The sequence below is a fragment of the Phasianus colchicus genome, chromosome 26, assembly GCF_987193195.1.
Source record: "Phasianus colchicus chromosome 26, bPhaCol1.hap1.1, whole genome shotgun sequence".
In the NCBI taxonomy this organism is placed as follows: domain Eukaryota; kingdom Metazoa; phylum Chordata; class Aves; order Galliformes; family Phasianidae; genus Phasianus; species Phasianus colchicus.
This window is the reverse complement of record NC_143461.1, coordinates 5752734-5767866: the sequence shown is the minus strand read 5'-3', so window position 1 is coordinate 5767866 and position 15133 is coordinate 5752734. Positions and strand designations below refer to the sequence as shown.

The window sequence follows — 15133 nt, the reverse complement described above, 5'->3', positions numbered from 1 at the left end:
CCCCCGGCTCCACGGGAAGCTCCTCCCTGTGCCGTCCCCGCGCAGGGCTGGTGCTGCTGATGCACGTAGATGCCGTTTACTTGGGACAGGCATCTGCTCAATGAGGGCGAAAAAGTGCTTGAGGGAGCAGTGCCTGCAGGGCGGATGGGCTGTGGGATGGCGCACAGCTCCCCCCAGCTCAGTTTGTTGGCTGTGTTGAGCTGGTTTCATCCAGCTCTGCGTTTGGTCCACCTATGGTGCTGTCTGGCAGTGAACAAGAGAGGTTCTGGCAGACATGGGCTGCGTTTCTTCACCTCGCCCGGTCCATCCTGGTGCGTCTGTCCTGATGGAGGGTCTGTCCTTCCCCCCCACAGGCATGAAGCGACCCCTGAGCCCATCCCACAGCCCTGAGAGCGGTTTGCGGCTGCTGGAGGTGTCCAGCTGCCCGCCTGAGCAGCGCATGAAGCGGGAGAAGAAGCACCAATCGTTCACACTCTGCGAGGTCTGCAACATCCAGCTGAACTCAGCCGCGCAGGCGCAGATCCACTACAACGGGAAGTCCCACCAGAAGCGCCTCAAGCAGCTCAACAAGGGCAAGATGCCGGCGGCCCAAGGTAGGAGCTGGGCTGGTGCTGCCCGGGGGCTGCTCGGGGCTGGCTGCTCCGTGGGTACAGCTTGGAGACGCTGCGCTGTGTCCTTGGTGCCGCTTGCTGCTGTCTCAGCTGTGGGGACTTCCTGACCCCACTGTCACTGCTGGTCCTCATCGGATTTGGCTCTGTTGGATGGTGGGCCAGGAACACCTTGGGTTTTGTTTGTCATTATTTCTGTGGGATCGTTCCTGTGCACAACAGAAGGGGCTGTGCAGTGCCTGTCCCCCGGCCCAGCAGTGGCACAGGGATGCATCAGTGCTGTGCCACCAGGCCTGGCACACCTCACAGGTGGGATGGGAGCTTGCAAGGACTCGTTGCCATCTGCTGGCATTCGCCTGACATGCTCTCTCCACAGCTGATTGCTGCAGGACTTTTTTCCTGCATGAAAGCAGCAAAATGTGCCAATAAATGTCACCCTGCAATGAGGGTTGACTACATCTGAGGGTTCGTGTGTGTTAAACAGCAAACCAAAGGATCTGGCAGTGCTGGGGCTGTGCCCGTTGCCCTGAGCTGGGGCAGTGCTGGGGCATCCTTGGGCTCCGTCACCATTTGGGAACTGAGTTCAGCCTCCTGGCTGTTTCTTGTGACTGTCCTCCTTTTCTTATGGTCTCATTACTCATTGGATTAATGAGCTGAGGTCATCCAAGTGCTTCAGTGGCTGACTGGTGCCTTTACCTGGAGTGAGGCTGTGCTGAGAGGATGGGAGTGCTGAGCTCTCGTAACACCACATCTCATGGCTGCGCCCTGCTGCGGTTCTGTTGCTCGTGTGGTGTTAACCCTCTGGGAGATGCTGCTCTGGAGAGCAGTAAGAAGTCGCCAGTCCTATTTTTCTGCCAGGAAGTGTTTATTTAATAACATTTAAGCTGTTGGCAAATAAACATACCAAGCTTTTGCAAACACAAACCAGCAAGCAGTGGGCTCTGGGGTAAAATGTGTCACTTTGGCTGGCTCACAGGTGGGGCAGAAGGATGCGCAGTGCAGTGCTAGGCATGGCTGTGGGTGAGGGTCTGGCTGCAGTGCAGACCCTGGGGAACAGCCCACAGAGATTCTTGCTCCCACTCTTGCTAAAGACCGTGCAGGCTGGAGCCATAAATTCCAAGCATGGCAGCTGTCATCTGTGTGCCAAATCCTGCGCTCCCCGGTGGTGGTTTTGTTTGAGCAAGGCCTGGATATGCAAAGGAGCTGCTCTGTTTATCATCATTTACTGACAGATGGAAATATTGCCTGCTATGTTAATGGGAATGGAGCTCATAAATTCCAGCCTGCAGCTTCCAGGCTGTGCCCCGGGCCCGGTTACGGCTCGGTGGGCAGATGCCACTGGCGCGTTCCTACCGAGCCAAGGAATCTCGCTGTGTGCTGCCCTTGGCATGCCAGGTGAAGCCCAAAGTGCTCGTGCAGGGCTGCCATTCGCTCGTGCAGGGGGATTGCAGCAGCATCTGCTCCTTGCTCCATCCCATCCCTCTGCCGTCCCCAGCAGGGCTCTGAGCTGCGCCCGCTCATCCCGAGCTGACCTTCTCCTCCACGCTGCTGCTTAGAAATGTCACTTCCAGCTTTGTCACTGGCAACTTCTCCCAACCTCCCGGAGTGTGAGCCTGTGAGGGCACATGGCTGCGAATGACAAACTGGGGACCGAACTGATGTGATGCCCACGTCCCAGTGCTCAGTGCCACCCTGCCCCACAATGTCCCTGCAGTGTCCTGGCACACGCTGGGGGAGGGCAGGCTGATGTGCCAGAGCCCGAGCAGCCCGGGGGGAGGGGCTGGTTATTAAAGGCACTGCATTAAGTGATATAATTGAGTTAGACAAAGACAGAATATTCCTCTGAGCTGGAATCTCCGTCTCGTGCTGACATCCACAGCTACATCAAAGGCAGCACTCAGCGATGCTGTGAGATGCGCTGCTCCCCCCGGCTCTGAGCAGTTCTTTCTTTCTGCAAAGGCTGTAATCACTCACAGTGCGTGGAGCAAAGCTGGGGAGGAGCGTGGCTGGCAGACAGATGCAGTAATCAGTGTTATTACAATTTATTAGCTCTACGCCGGAAAGACCCCCAACTTAAAAACAAATTATTGTTCATTGGGCATTTTCCTACAAAGCAAATCACAGTTCTGTTGTCTCGTGTTGAATTGCTGAGCAGGCAGCAATTAGGTATTGGATGCCCACAGATGAAGGATGTTTTCACGTTGCAGATGCCAGCTCAAACCCAAGTGGGTCACGAGTGCTTTAATTACTGCCTGGGACTGTAAAGGTGTCCGAGATCGCTCAATTTGCTGTCACTGCTACCCAAAAGGAGCAGACCCCATCATTCTTGGTGTTGTATAAAGACGCAGCTCCCCACCCACACATTTGCAGGCTGCACAGTGTGCTTCTGTGCAGTGCAGGGTGGGCAGGGCTGGGCCAACCCCGGGGTCTGGCTGTGGCCACTGTGTGCCCCGAAGCCCCAGACCTTCGCTCCAGACTCTCCTTGCAGCTCCCTTGGGTGCCTTTCTACCTGCCTCAGCAGCACAGCACCAAAATAACTTTTTCTTACAAAGCAAAAGAATTCAGGTTTCCCCAATTAGCTGCTGCCATGTCTGTCCGCGTGCGTTTGCAGAGCAGAAGGGTTTGAGATGCGCAGAGAAATCGCTGTGACAGCTTCAGCATCGCTCCGGCTCTGCAGCAGAGGGGACGGCCGCTGGGGGGCAGGGGGGGCGAGGGGGCTGGGGTCAGTTAGGGGGGGCTGGGGTGGCAGATTGGCAGTGCTGCACAATGTGGTGCTGCTTTTGGGGATGTGCAGGGGGCTCGGTGTGCTGCCTATGGACTGAGAGCAGGCAGACCCCGGGCACCGACCCCAGGTCTGCACGCTGACACAGCGCTGCACCGCAGGGAGGAGCCCTGGGTGAGGTCAAAGCGGTGCTGGATGGATGGGGTTGGTTTGTCTGGTGTCACTTCTCCTGGTGCGAAGCAAGATGTTGGGAGCCAGCAAATGAAGGTTCCCTGCGGCTTTTGCACTGAGCGGATAGGGCCGGCTCAGAGCTGTGCTTTTTGCTGGGATAATCCTGCTGGTAGTTGGGTTCAGAGAGCCCTCCTCATCTCCATCTGGAGAAGCAGTGCCCCAATGTGCTCTGACTGTGGGCAGCGGCTGCTGCTCTGCATCCCAAAGGTCAGCGCTTCCTCCTCCTCCTCCCTGCAGCTCCATGCTATCAGATCTCTTCAGCTGTTGGTTACCAAGAAAATGGGTGCTGAGCTAATTGTTTTTGTTTTTGTTTTTTATTTCACGTTATGCATGGAATCCTCTAATTGTCTTTAATAAACAGAGCGACGCTCTGTGGTGCTTTATCTGCCATAAAATCCAGCGCACTGATTTTAATCCCGCATGTTTGCATATTGTTTGAGCCTAATTGGAGAGCGGAGCCTTGAAGCTCCGAGCACTGCTGTGCTCTGAAGAGCCCCACGCAGAGGGACGGGCACTGTGGGGCCAGCAGAGCTCCCACTTATCACTGCATGGCCGGAGCAGAGGTGCCCATGGGGTGGGTGCTGCCTCAGAGCTGCACCATAATGCTGCAGAGGGGATGGTTGGCTCCTCTGTCCTCCCTTCAGTTCCTGCAGTGGTTCGCTGCCTTTTCCCGCTTTGGGATCTTTTAGGAGAAATTTGGCAGTGAGAGCAAAGGGTACAGCTGGCCCCTGAGATGTGCTCGCAGCACTCTGTCTGGCATGGCCCAGTGCGCCCGTGATGGTAACGTCAGCTGATGGGATTAACTGCAGAGATCAGGGCACGGCGGGCGGGCGTCACTGCGCTGCGCTCCGCCTCTGCTGGGCGACGGGAAGGGCACTCCTGCTTCCCCCAGACCTCCATGAATATAAGTGTGTATGTATATATATATATGTATCTGCACACACACATATATACTATATATATATCTTATGTATTTCTTCACTCCCCATCCAACCTTCCCTCCAGGCCCCCCCGCACACGGAAGGGTCTCTGACCTTTGGCTGTGGCTGCGCTGCGCCCACTGATGGCACCACACAAATAGAGTCACAATTTGAGCTGCTGTGATCGCAGCAAAGGCGAACGCACACAGCCCGGCTGCTCCCTTCAGCATCATATCCTGGGAGTCCACTGTCCTTAATTTTGGATTTTGCTGTAAATTTCTTCCATTTGGTTTGCTACTGAGTTGTGACAAAATTGTTTTATGGCTACTGAGCTCGGGGTGTCACACGTGATCTTAATGAGGAGCGGATTAGGAGCGATGGGGAACGTGTGGCCACAGAGCAATTTGGTCTCCCTGGAGCTCAGCAGATCTGGGAGAGGGAATCCTGGGGTGGAGAACACAGCAATGGCTGCAGTGAGCCCAGAGCACAGCTGATGATGGGAGCAGTGTGGGCACTGCCCGGCTCTGTGCATTGCTCTGCAGGAGCACACAGAGCAGAGCGGGGCACACAGAGCTGTGCTGAAACCAAGAGCAGTGCTGGGGAGAGGTGGGTAGGATGGAGCAGGATCTGCGCGAGCACAGACTTGTGGGTAGCGTGAAGCTGTCAGTGCGATTTAGGGCCGGCTGCTCGAGCTGGTTTATGTTCCCAGACAGTAAGTCGTAAGCAATAGACCATTTTCTATGAAGAGATGATCTCCCCTCGTCACGCTGTATGTCACTTTCCCGGGGTGATCTCTCCTTCCTGTGAGATGCTGCGTGTGCAGGGGGAGAAATCCGGACTGGGGCAATCAGAGGGAACTGCAGCAGCCCGACCCACAGCGGGGCGGTGCCACCCTGCACCGCTCAGCGCAGCCCGCGGGGCCGGGCGCAAGGCGCGGGGGCAGCTGCTGCCTGAGGTCCGTGCCGTGGTTCTGGGGCTGCCGTGGGCTCCCCGCCCCGCTGAGCACTGCGGCCGTTCTGGGCACTGTTAGCTCTGCTGCTCGCCTGGAGCGGGAGCGCATTATAATTAACGCGCTGTGGGGGTAATTACAGCACCTGTGCACAGCCGGGTGGGTGCATCCCTGTGCAGCACCTCTTCAGAGCAGGGCTGCCACTGAACCACACTCGTTGTGCTGCTCTGAGGTCTCCTTCCCTCCCGCTGCCCCACGTTGTTCCCACTGTTACCAGACTTGCACGCGGCTCCAGTGCACGCAGAGCATCACCGTGAGGCCGCGGCACGGCTGGAGGCCTGAAAGCAGGGGGGATTTGTGCCAAGTGCTCACTCAGTGCTGCTTGGGGCTGCGGGGGCTGCGCTGCTCAGGAGCTGCTCCTGCAGGGACAGGCCCAGTCTGCAGCGGGTTGGGGGGTCCCTCTCCTCCTGAATCAAAGGGAAAATATGACACAGTCTCTGAAACCCTTCAGGTGTAATTTCCGTGCCTGCTCCTAGGAATTAAATAGTTTTAGGTCATCGGTTTCTCCATCTATTTGCAGCCCTGTCCTGGATGCCTCTGTAATTAGGCATCTCGCTTTGAAAGGGGAGAATTAACGCAGGGCTCAGGGCAGAAAAGGCCAAACCCACAGCTCTATGTGGGCACTCATCTCTGGCCCGTTTGGATGGCACTGCGTGGGGCCCCAGTTTGATGGCAGCAGACATGGGGAGCCCACTGCTCTGCTTCCAGCCCTGTTGGTACAGGGAGAATGTTGTGAGAGCACCTATTTGAGTGATTATAAGCTTTTTTTTTTTTTTTTTTTTGAGGTGAATCCTTACTAAAATGGGGAGGAAAATAATGATTTAATGCCTTGTACTGCAACAAAAGGAGCATTAATGGAGTGTTTCCATTGCTGAGACTTCTCCCAAGAGCTGGGATTAATGAAAGGGCGATGCTGTCGTCTGCTCCTGACATGGTGCAGATGAAAGCAGCAGAGAAAAGCTCAGCCCAGGTGTGTGCTGGGGGCGCGGGCAGCACGAGGAGACCCTTTGTGGGGAGAGCTGGGGTTAAGCATCAGCAGTGCGGTGGAGCTCTCGCACTGATCCTGGCCACGGCTCCACTGCAGTAAGCAGCACTGCTGTCCCAGTGCGTCGCTTTGCCCTTTGTTTGGATGAGTGCACACACAAATCTCCAGGAAGAATTCATTTAAAAAATTAATTAATGACTTAATTCATTAAAGGATCAAGGGATCCCAGTTTTAAAAACAACCTCTGCAGTTTTGACCGGCAGCAAACCCCCTCGTCTTTGTGTGGAACCCCCCCGGGGGAGCTCAGCCCTCCAAATCTGTTATCTCCCCCTGGGGGGCCGGGAGCAGGAAGGTCAGCGCTGCCCTCCTGCACCCACCGCCGCTCACTGCACGCCTGAGCCGCTCCACTTATGGCTGCACTCAAATTACAGAGCAGAAGGAAAACTGATACAGGTCCTCCAGGTGTATCGGTGCTGATCCTATCTGGCGTCTTTCACCCCCAAATTATACCCTAAATCCTCGAGAACAAAGCTGGCCAGGAAGCCCTGTCAGTCCTGGGGGAAGCTTCCTGCTGGCGTTTTATCCCTCTGTCTCCTTTCTGATTTACTTAGAAGCTCTTTGCCGGATTGGGTTGGTGTTGCCAGGCTGCTTTGGGAGACTGCAAACTTCTGGTCCTACTCTTGCGCCAGGCAGCAATGCTGAGGGCAGTGGGGTTCAGCATAACCCCTCCATAGCAGTTCCTGGAGTCTGTCCTCACCCAGAGCCTGCTGGCAGCCGTGCCAGCCCTGCCCAAACAGGAGAGAAGTAGAGGAGCATCTTTGTTCTGGATCCTTGGGGCCAGGAGAAATCCCCCTGCTCTACTGGGGGGGAGGATGCTGCAGGGGTTGCAGCACAGGCAGCAGTGTAGGCAGCTCTCCATGCAGCCCCCCATTTTTGCAATGAGGCCCACACTTCCATCACCACTCCTTCCTCCTCATGCTCTGCCAATAGGGCCCAGAATTTGGCCAACAATCTGTGCCAGAAGGTGCAGCACCTGGTGCAGCAATGCCTGTTGGCACTGCTTTTATCCGGGGCACTGATATTATTTGGCCTTCTGCAGCCACTGAGAAGCCCTGAGCACCCCCGTCCCAAGGCAGCTGCTTGCTGGGGAAGGAGCAGGAGCAGCTCCATGCTGAGCTCTGCTGGGTGCTGGCACTGGGCAAAGCAGGTTGGGGACCCGGTGGGAGGACGTGTGTCACTGCCCCATACAAATATAGCAAGCTATGCAGGCCGGACCCACGGCTGTGCGTGGGGGAATTCCAGCTGCAGCTGGGCAGAGGAGAGCAGGAGGCGTTAATAGCAGTGGTCTGTAATCAGTACCTGCAATTAGCATCTCCTCCAGCTGGCCGCAGAGGCTCAGCCATAAAGCACCGCGCCGGCCCACGCCGCGTTTCTTTCCCACCCCTTCATTTCATGGCACGGTAATTCTGTCCCAGTCCTCCCTGTGTGCCGGGCTGAGCTCAGCCCCCAGCAGAGCATCGCTCGTCGATCTCATCGCCGGGCAGAATTCCGGGGCTGGGCTGCAGGGCGCTGGGCACCGCTGAGCAGGGGGTGACTCCAAGCTCCCCCCCATCGGGTGTCAGCCCCGTCCTCGTGGTCTTTACACCTCCGTGTTCCCTCTGCCTAATGTTCGCTGGCAGTAACGCCAAACTGCTGCTGACATTAAACAAATTAATATCAGGTTTAAATAGCCTGCTGGGAGTTGGCAGCAGGCGCTTCGGACCCAGCTGTCAATTCCAGATTAGCGAGTGCCCGGCTAAACTTACTGCTGCTAACGACCCTGAAAGCAATACCCTGTGCCCAGTGTGATGCTACAGCACCAGAACATCAGAACCTGCCCCAAAAGTGCCCTCTGGGGCAGCAGCACCTCGGGGCTGGGGTGTTTTGCTGTTTATGCTCCTGCTCTGCTCATACCTGAAGGAGACACGCTTCTGCCCAAACCTTTGAATTGTCTGCATGAGGAAAGTATTTAAATTCCTCCCAGTTCTCTCCTTCCTTTCATCCTTGGGCTGCATGGGGGCTGACAAGATTGCTTTCCTCTTTTCACAAGCAGCTTTTTCATCGTTTCTCCCTTTAAAAGGCACTGTGCAATCAGGTTGTGAAGCTCTCCTCCCAAGCAGCTGCTGAGGCTGTGAGCTCAACGCAGGCAGTGTGCAGGCATGGGGGGGTGCTTGCTGTGCCCCAGCTTTGCTGATAGAAATGGGGTGGTGGGGGACCACAAAGCTGTGAGGCTCATGCAGAGCACGGGGTGCAGAAGCTGAGGAAGCCCCAACCCACTGCCCCCGGGGACTCATCCCCAATGTCAGCCCCACCACACTGACTCCCATGTAGAATTGCCTTTTATTTTTCCTTTAAGGGATAATTGGGTAATGAGGAGCTTGGGTCCAGGTGTGGCTGGGAGCTGTGGTTTGGGGGTGCAGTGCTGGGCAGGGTGGGGGTCTGGGTAGCTCTTGGGGATAACAAAAAGGGGTAAATGGTGGTGTGAGGTGAGCCTTGTGTCCTGAAAACCCCTGAGCCTGTGGGAGCTGCTCAAGGTCTAAAACCAGGTTGAAACTGGCAGAGGGATCTGCGTGGACGCATGCAGGACGTGGTGGGCCTTTGGGCACGGGGGGTCCTGCTGCGGGGAGCTGCTCTGCTCAGCCTATGTACCACAGCCGTGCTGCCGCCGGGGGTTGGGGAGGTTCTGGGGGCTTCCAGCCGGGGCTGCCGCGGCCATCACCCCCTCCCCAAGCAGAAGGGCACGGCTGCACCCCGTCCCCTTCCCCATAGCGGTGTCTGCGGGGGGGGGGCGGTCCCGGGCGCTCGGAGGGGGCGAGGAGGAGCGCGTCTGGGGGCGCGCAGCCGAGCGGTTGCAGGATTCTCGTCTCCACTCCAAGTTTCTTTGCTTTGGCAGCCCTGGAGTTTACTCTGAGCCAGGCTTGGAAAGAAAAGAGCACTTGTGCTTAGCTCCGGGGAAGGGGAGGAGGAGCAGCGCGGAGAGGGGCACCGCGGCGTGGCTCCTGCGCTCCCTCCCACCCGATTCCACGCGAATCCCGTCCCTGGGCCGGGCCCTCCTCGGCAGAGGCTGCGGCCGGGCGGGGCGGTGGGCGCGGAGCTCCGCGGGGTGCGAGGCTCAGAGCGCGGCCCCCGCCGCCGTGCAGCCGCGCGGAGCAGCGCGCAGCGCAGGGAGGGAACGGCGCGGAGAGACGCGGATCCAAAATGCTCCTAGGTGGGTACGGCGCGGCATCGCGCTCCCATCGCTCCGCGTGGCAGCGGGCGGGAGCGGTGCGGGGCTCCGTGCGGAGGGGGGAGCGGAGGGTGCGTTCTGCGCGGCCCCGGCAGCGCTGCGGATCGCTCCGGGCTCGGCCGGCTGTGCGGTGCGGGGCCGTTGGGTCCGTCCCGCGGTGCGGTGCGGTGCGGTGCGGGTGGTGACCCCGTTTGTGCGGGTGGGATCGGAGCGCTGTGCCGGCACTGCCTTTGGCAGAGCTACCTGAGCAGATGGAGATAAGTCACGGTATACGTCGGGTTTTTGATTTTTGTTTTTTAAAGGTTATTTCTGTATTGCTTTGCTAAGACTGTGGAGCAGGGATTGTCTTTTTCCCCCCCCTTTGCCATTTTGACCACAGGCTCAACTCCCAGTAGTGAAAAACTGACGCGGATTATTTACTGCTGGGAGAGAGCTACAGAAATAGGTGGAATTTCGGGCACCGCGGCTCAGGGGCGGCTGAGGCTGAGCTCTTCACCTGTAGGGCCCTTTCCACGCTCTCTCCTGCGCCCACTGGGGCTTTGCCGCGCTTAATTGCCATCGTTAGGTTTTCTTCTCTCAAAGCAAGTCAGATCGTCGTTGTTCCCTATTTCCATCCTGCCCGAAACGCCATTTAAGAGCTGTTCTTTCCTTTGAAGCATCCGAGCCCCGTGTCGCACACCCACAGCCCCATCCCTCCCCTGCCCCAACACACCCGCAGCCTTGTTTCTTCAGCTCTCAGCCTGCTAATCCTAATTACTTGTGGGATTCAAGCTGAGTTGGATTCGCTGCATCTTATTGATTTTTCCCAGGGCTGCAAAAAAGAGGAAGGAGCAGATTGGGGCTGGCACGGCTGTGCTTTGTCCTTGCCGTGCGCGGGGTCAGCGCTGGCTGCTGGGCATTCAGCCGCGTCTCACCCGCTGCCTTCCTGGGTACGGGGCTGGGTGGGGGGAGCAGGGAATGCGGTTCGAAGCTCGCAGGGCTCTGTGCTGTTTGTGGCTCTCTGTTGGTTGTTGGCTGTCTCAGCTTTGCCGAGCCGAGCTGCGGCGATGGATGAAGTGCAGCGCATTTGCTCTCGCACCCGTTCTGTGCACAGATTCGTGGGTGGGGATTGGGGGTCCGTCATTACCACCGTGTGAAGGTCCCAGAGCCGAGCCCCTGCTGCCCTGCGCCAGGCACTCACGTTCCTGGGTTAATATATACAGGTGTGTGTGCACAAGGCGTGTGCTCGCGGGGTCTGGGGCATTCCGAGGGCAGCGAGTCCAGCGGAAGGGCAGAAGTTCTGGACCTGGTGCATCTGGCAGCGCTCGGCCACGGGGCTGCTCCCATCCACAGCTTTGCTTGTCAGCTGTCTCAGGCGGATCATTAATTTTTCTAACAGTTTGAAACAGTCCTTCCTCTGTGCGCTGCCCTGCCCTGTGCTCCTGCAACGCGTAGCAGCGCTCGGGCTGTGGATCTGGAATACAATTTCTTGGGCAAAACGGGTTACTGAGGAAAAAAAAAAAAGAAGGCAAGGAAAAAAAGCGAAGCTTGCTTTCAGCCGCTTGGTCTCAAATATGTAGGAAACGTTGTAAAGCCACAAAAGCTTTAATTTTAATCTCTGAAATGCAGCAGAGACAGAGGGGCGCGCGCAGACCGTACACATTCCCATAGTAGGGCATTTCATTTGACGTGGCTTTTTCTCCTTCCTTCCTCCATAGCATCTCGGTATGTTTGTGGAGCACCCCCCGTGGCAGAGCTGGGGAAGGAGCCCCCCCAGCAGCCCAGTGTCTACTGGGCCCAGTAGGTGTGAGAGCTGTGTGTTGGTGTGCTGGTGGTGGCTGCTGGGGGGTGAGCCTGTTGTGCTCCCACCCCCATGGTCAGACGCCTCAGGGGATGAGCAAAAGCTCCACAGTGCCCCAAATTTCCATGTGCTGAGCAAAGAGAAGTTGTGTTGTGAAGCCATGGCAGCTCCCAGTGCGCCGTGACCAGTCGGGGTGCAAATGTGCTCTGTGCCTCAGGTGACTGCTGACATTTGAAGCCATAAACTCCACTCTTTATTTTCTTGTTATGTGCAAGCTGAGTTTGAAATCAGGATTCTGCCCTCCTGCTTTTTGCCATCCTTGCTCTCCTCACATTCTGGCACATGCCTGCAGCTCTCCTGGCTCTGGGAGCTCCTGTCATGGGGACAGACCCACAGCTGCTCCGAGGCCATGAGCACTGCGGTCTGAGAGCATTGCAGGGTCTCTTGGCTCTCCCTGAGGTGTTGACTCTCCTTGGGAGCTGGAAGTCCCCACCTCCAGCAGCGAGCATTGGGTGCTGCTCTGCCATCATAGTGGGGTTTGGTGGAAGAGAACCGATCCGGGTGCGTCGGTGGCACAACAAGGAACGCTTTGTGTGCTGGGCTTCTCCATCAGATGGTGGAACTTTGCTTCTCCTGAGGGTGTTGTGGGTGAATTCTCCCATCAGTGCAGCGGTTGCTTTATTCCAAGGGGTTCACTCAGAAATCTCCTGGGGACAACATCTGCTGCTGCTCTCAGCCGTTGCCATCGCAGCACAGTGCTGCGGCTGCAGCTGGGGTTCCTCCTCCTGAATCCTGCTGAGCAAAGCCCCCCCAGCGCTGTGTGTGCAGGAGAGCACTGCTGCGTCCCACACTGAGTGGGGAGAACTTGCTTTTCACAACCCGAAAGAAAGCAAACCCTGCTTGTAACCATCCCTCACCTCACTTTGAGGACTGGGCTGCTGGGAGCGCTTCAGGCCGATGTGAACTTCTGGAGGTTCCCATGCAGGTGGTGCTCCTGCAGCCTGCAGAGCACTGCGCCAGCGCCGGCGCTTTGATGGCCCATTCCAGCACCTCCGATGTTCCCAAAGCTGTAATTAGTGCAGGGGCTGAGCTGCCTGCAGGTCGCTGTTTTTCCTTTTGTGGAGCGGGGTGTTGGGGCACGTGGGCTGCCTGTTCCCACTCTTCTCCGAAGTGGCTATATTAGCACGGCCTGGGTAGGAGTGGCGGAAATTACAATGAAATACAAGCGGTAGGAAATAAAAATCTAATTAAAAAATAATGACAGGAGTGCGTCTGCTTCCAAACATTGCCTATGACCAAGGCTCGCCCCGGGGCAGACTTAGAGGAGAGTTATGCACTTCTGCAGCTGTCAGCACAGACACGACAGCCCGTTTTGGGGCTGCTACAGAACAACACTGCAAGCAGAAAGCAGGAGGGGGTGGGGAGGTGCTCTGACCTTCATCAAAGGGAAGGATGTACGGGGTGCCCAGGGCAGCGCGGGCTCTTCCCCGCTCCGGGCTCTGCCACCTCCCACCGGTGCTCTGGGCACAACCCTGACCCCACTGAGCTCTCATCCCTCTGCTCCCATTTGTCCCCATCGGTGCTGTGAAGGGTCGGTCCCACTTGGGGCACGTGAGGGGTGGGGTGCCGCTGGGCTCCCCTGCCTGCAAGTGCTTCTTTAATTGCAATCTTAATGATTGCTGCTAGAGAGGAAGCGCCATGCAATGAAAAATGTGTGTCTGTTCAAATGGCAGAGGAGAAGGGAGGCCATGATTTGTTCCAAATTGGTTATTTCACTGCAACAGTGGGAAAGCATCAATTTGAGCATCTCTTCTTGCTTTCTGTTTCTGTCAGCTGCTCCCTGGCTGTAATGAACTGGGCTCGGCTGGGATTTTTATGATGTGAGCGATGCCCAGAATAAAGGCTGAACCAAGGTGGGGTTCTGGGCTGGATTTGGAACCCCCAGCCCCTTCTCCAGCTGTTTGGGGGTGGTGGAAGAGCTGCAGCCCTGGGCTGAGCGTGGTGGGGGCACTCAGTGCTGTCCTCCCTTTGACACAGCGCCGTCTGGGCCGTTCCCACACACTGCAGCGATGTCAGCTGGGTTCACCCCAAGGCTCATTTCCTGCCAGATCGAGTCAGGCAGCAGGAGCTGTGATGAGGAAAGGAGGCGGCATCCTGTGAGGCTGCAGAGGTTGGGATGTGGGTCCCTGTGTGGGCAGCTCAGGGGCTCCCACTGCTTCCCAGCCCCTTGTGCTGCTCTCCAGGGCCCTGCAACCCACCCAGACCCTCCTGCGAGGTCCCGGTGCCCACAGCAGTGCTAGAAGTGCCCTGACAGGAGAACCACAGCCTTGCGTGTCTGAGTTATGTGGGGGCTGGGACACAACAGGGAACACTGGGAAGCCCTGAGCTGAGTTGCCCGCTTCTCCTGTGACCCCTCAGCCCCATCGCAGTGATGCTGGGAGAGCGCGGATCCTGCCAGGGCACAGCCTGGGGTTACAGCCGTGTTTCTCATTTGTCTGAGCTGACACGGCTGTGAGCGCTGATTCCCTCGCAGGGGATGGCTCGCTCCTACACAAGACCGAGGCTTCTCTGCAGCTTTCCTTCCTCCTCCGTGCACAGCAGAAATTAAATTGAACTGTCACCACCTCCGGGTGCCGAGGGATGCTGCTGCAGCGCTCCCCACACCCTCCTCAGTGCTCTGCTGCCCCGAGCCCCGGCTGCATCCCAGTGCCGTGTGGGGGAGGGGGGTCTGGGGGCTGCATCCCAGTGCTGTGCTGCTGAGGGGGGTCTGGGAGCTGCAGGGCTCCTCGCTCTCTGCCCCGTGGTCCTGCAGTGCTGGGGTTGGATTGGGGACACGGGGTTGGGCTCCCAAAGGGGTTGGAGCTCATTGCTGTTAGCAGCTTTGGGAGCACGAGCAGCTCCTCTGCCCCGCTCCCAAGGCATGAGTCATTCCCAAGAGATGAGTTTAAAGATCTTAATGCATAGAAGGAAATAAAAATCTCATACATGCGCCTGGACTCAGGGATTTAAGATCTTTGGGGGTAATACGGCTGGCTTTTCAGTTTCTTCTGCTCAGCTTCTTATAGGTGAAAAGGAAAAAACTGCAGGGGAAAAGAGAGCTATAGGGGAAATGGCGACAGGACGTGGGGTTGGAGCTGGCCCTGTCCGCCCCGCAGCCCAGCAGCAGCTCTGATGCTTGGTTTTGTTGGGCACTTTGGTTTGGTTTTGTCTCTGCAGGCTCGGTGTGAGGGTGGAAGCTCCATCTCATGGGTGATGGGGCTGCTGGAGGGGTCACCTGCCTGCCAGCCCGGGCATGTCACCGGGAAGAACAGCAATGAGAGCATCAAATCCAGCCTTCTGTAGCTTCATAGGAGGCAATGGAAACATTGTGATTGACTCCTGACCCCCGCACTCCCTTTGCAAACCCAAAGGACAGAACAGTTACTGCTGGTCCTGCCCATGGGATGTCAGTGCCCGACCCGCAGGTTGCTGCGCATCCCCGCCAGCAGGGCTGGCTCCGGCCACTGCAAAGCAGGGTGCCTAAAAACTGATTAAAAACCTTAAGTCCTCTTTTCTCTCTCGCATTAGCGCAAGAATAAATAGTGCATATTTCAGCCCCGGAAGATGGGTCTCC

General features: G+C 57.2%; 1 protein-coding gene across 3 annotated transcripts in view; it reads left to right on the top strand.

The window, feature by feature from the left end:
• ZNF385C (zinc finger protein 385C) overlaps window positions 1-15133 on the top strand; it is a 53467-nt gene that overhangs the window by 15727 nt on the left and 22607 nt on the right. For 2 of the 3 annotated variants that reach the window (XM_031600523.2, XM_090124899.1), the window contains exon 2: window positions 354-593. In XM_031600523.2, the coding sequence (XP_031456383.2) occupies window positions 354-593 (240 nt within the window). Of the gene's footprint in view, window positions 1-353; window positions 594-9631; window positions 9723-15133 lie in introns of those variants that run through there. The other variant, XM_090124900.1, reaches the window with a different exon arrangement.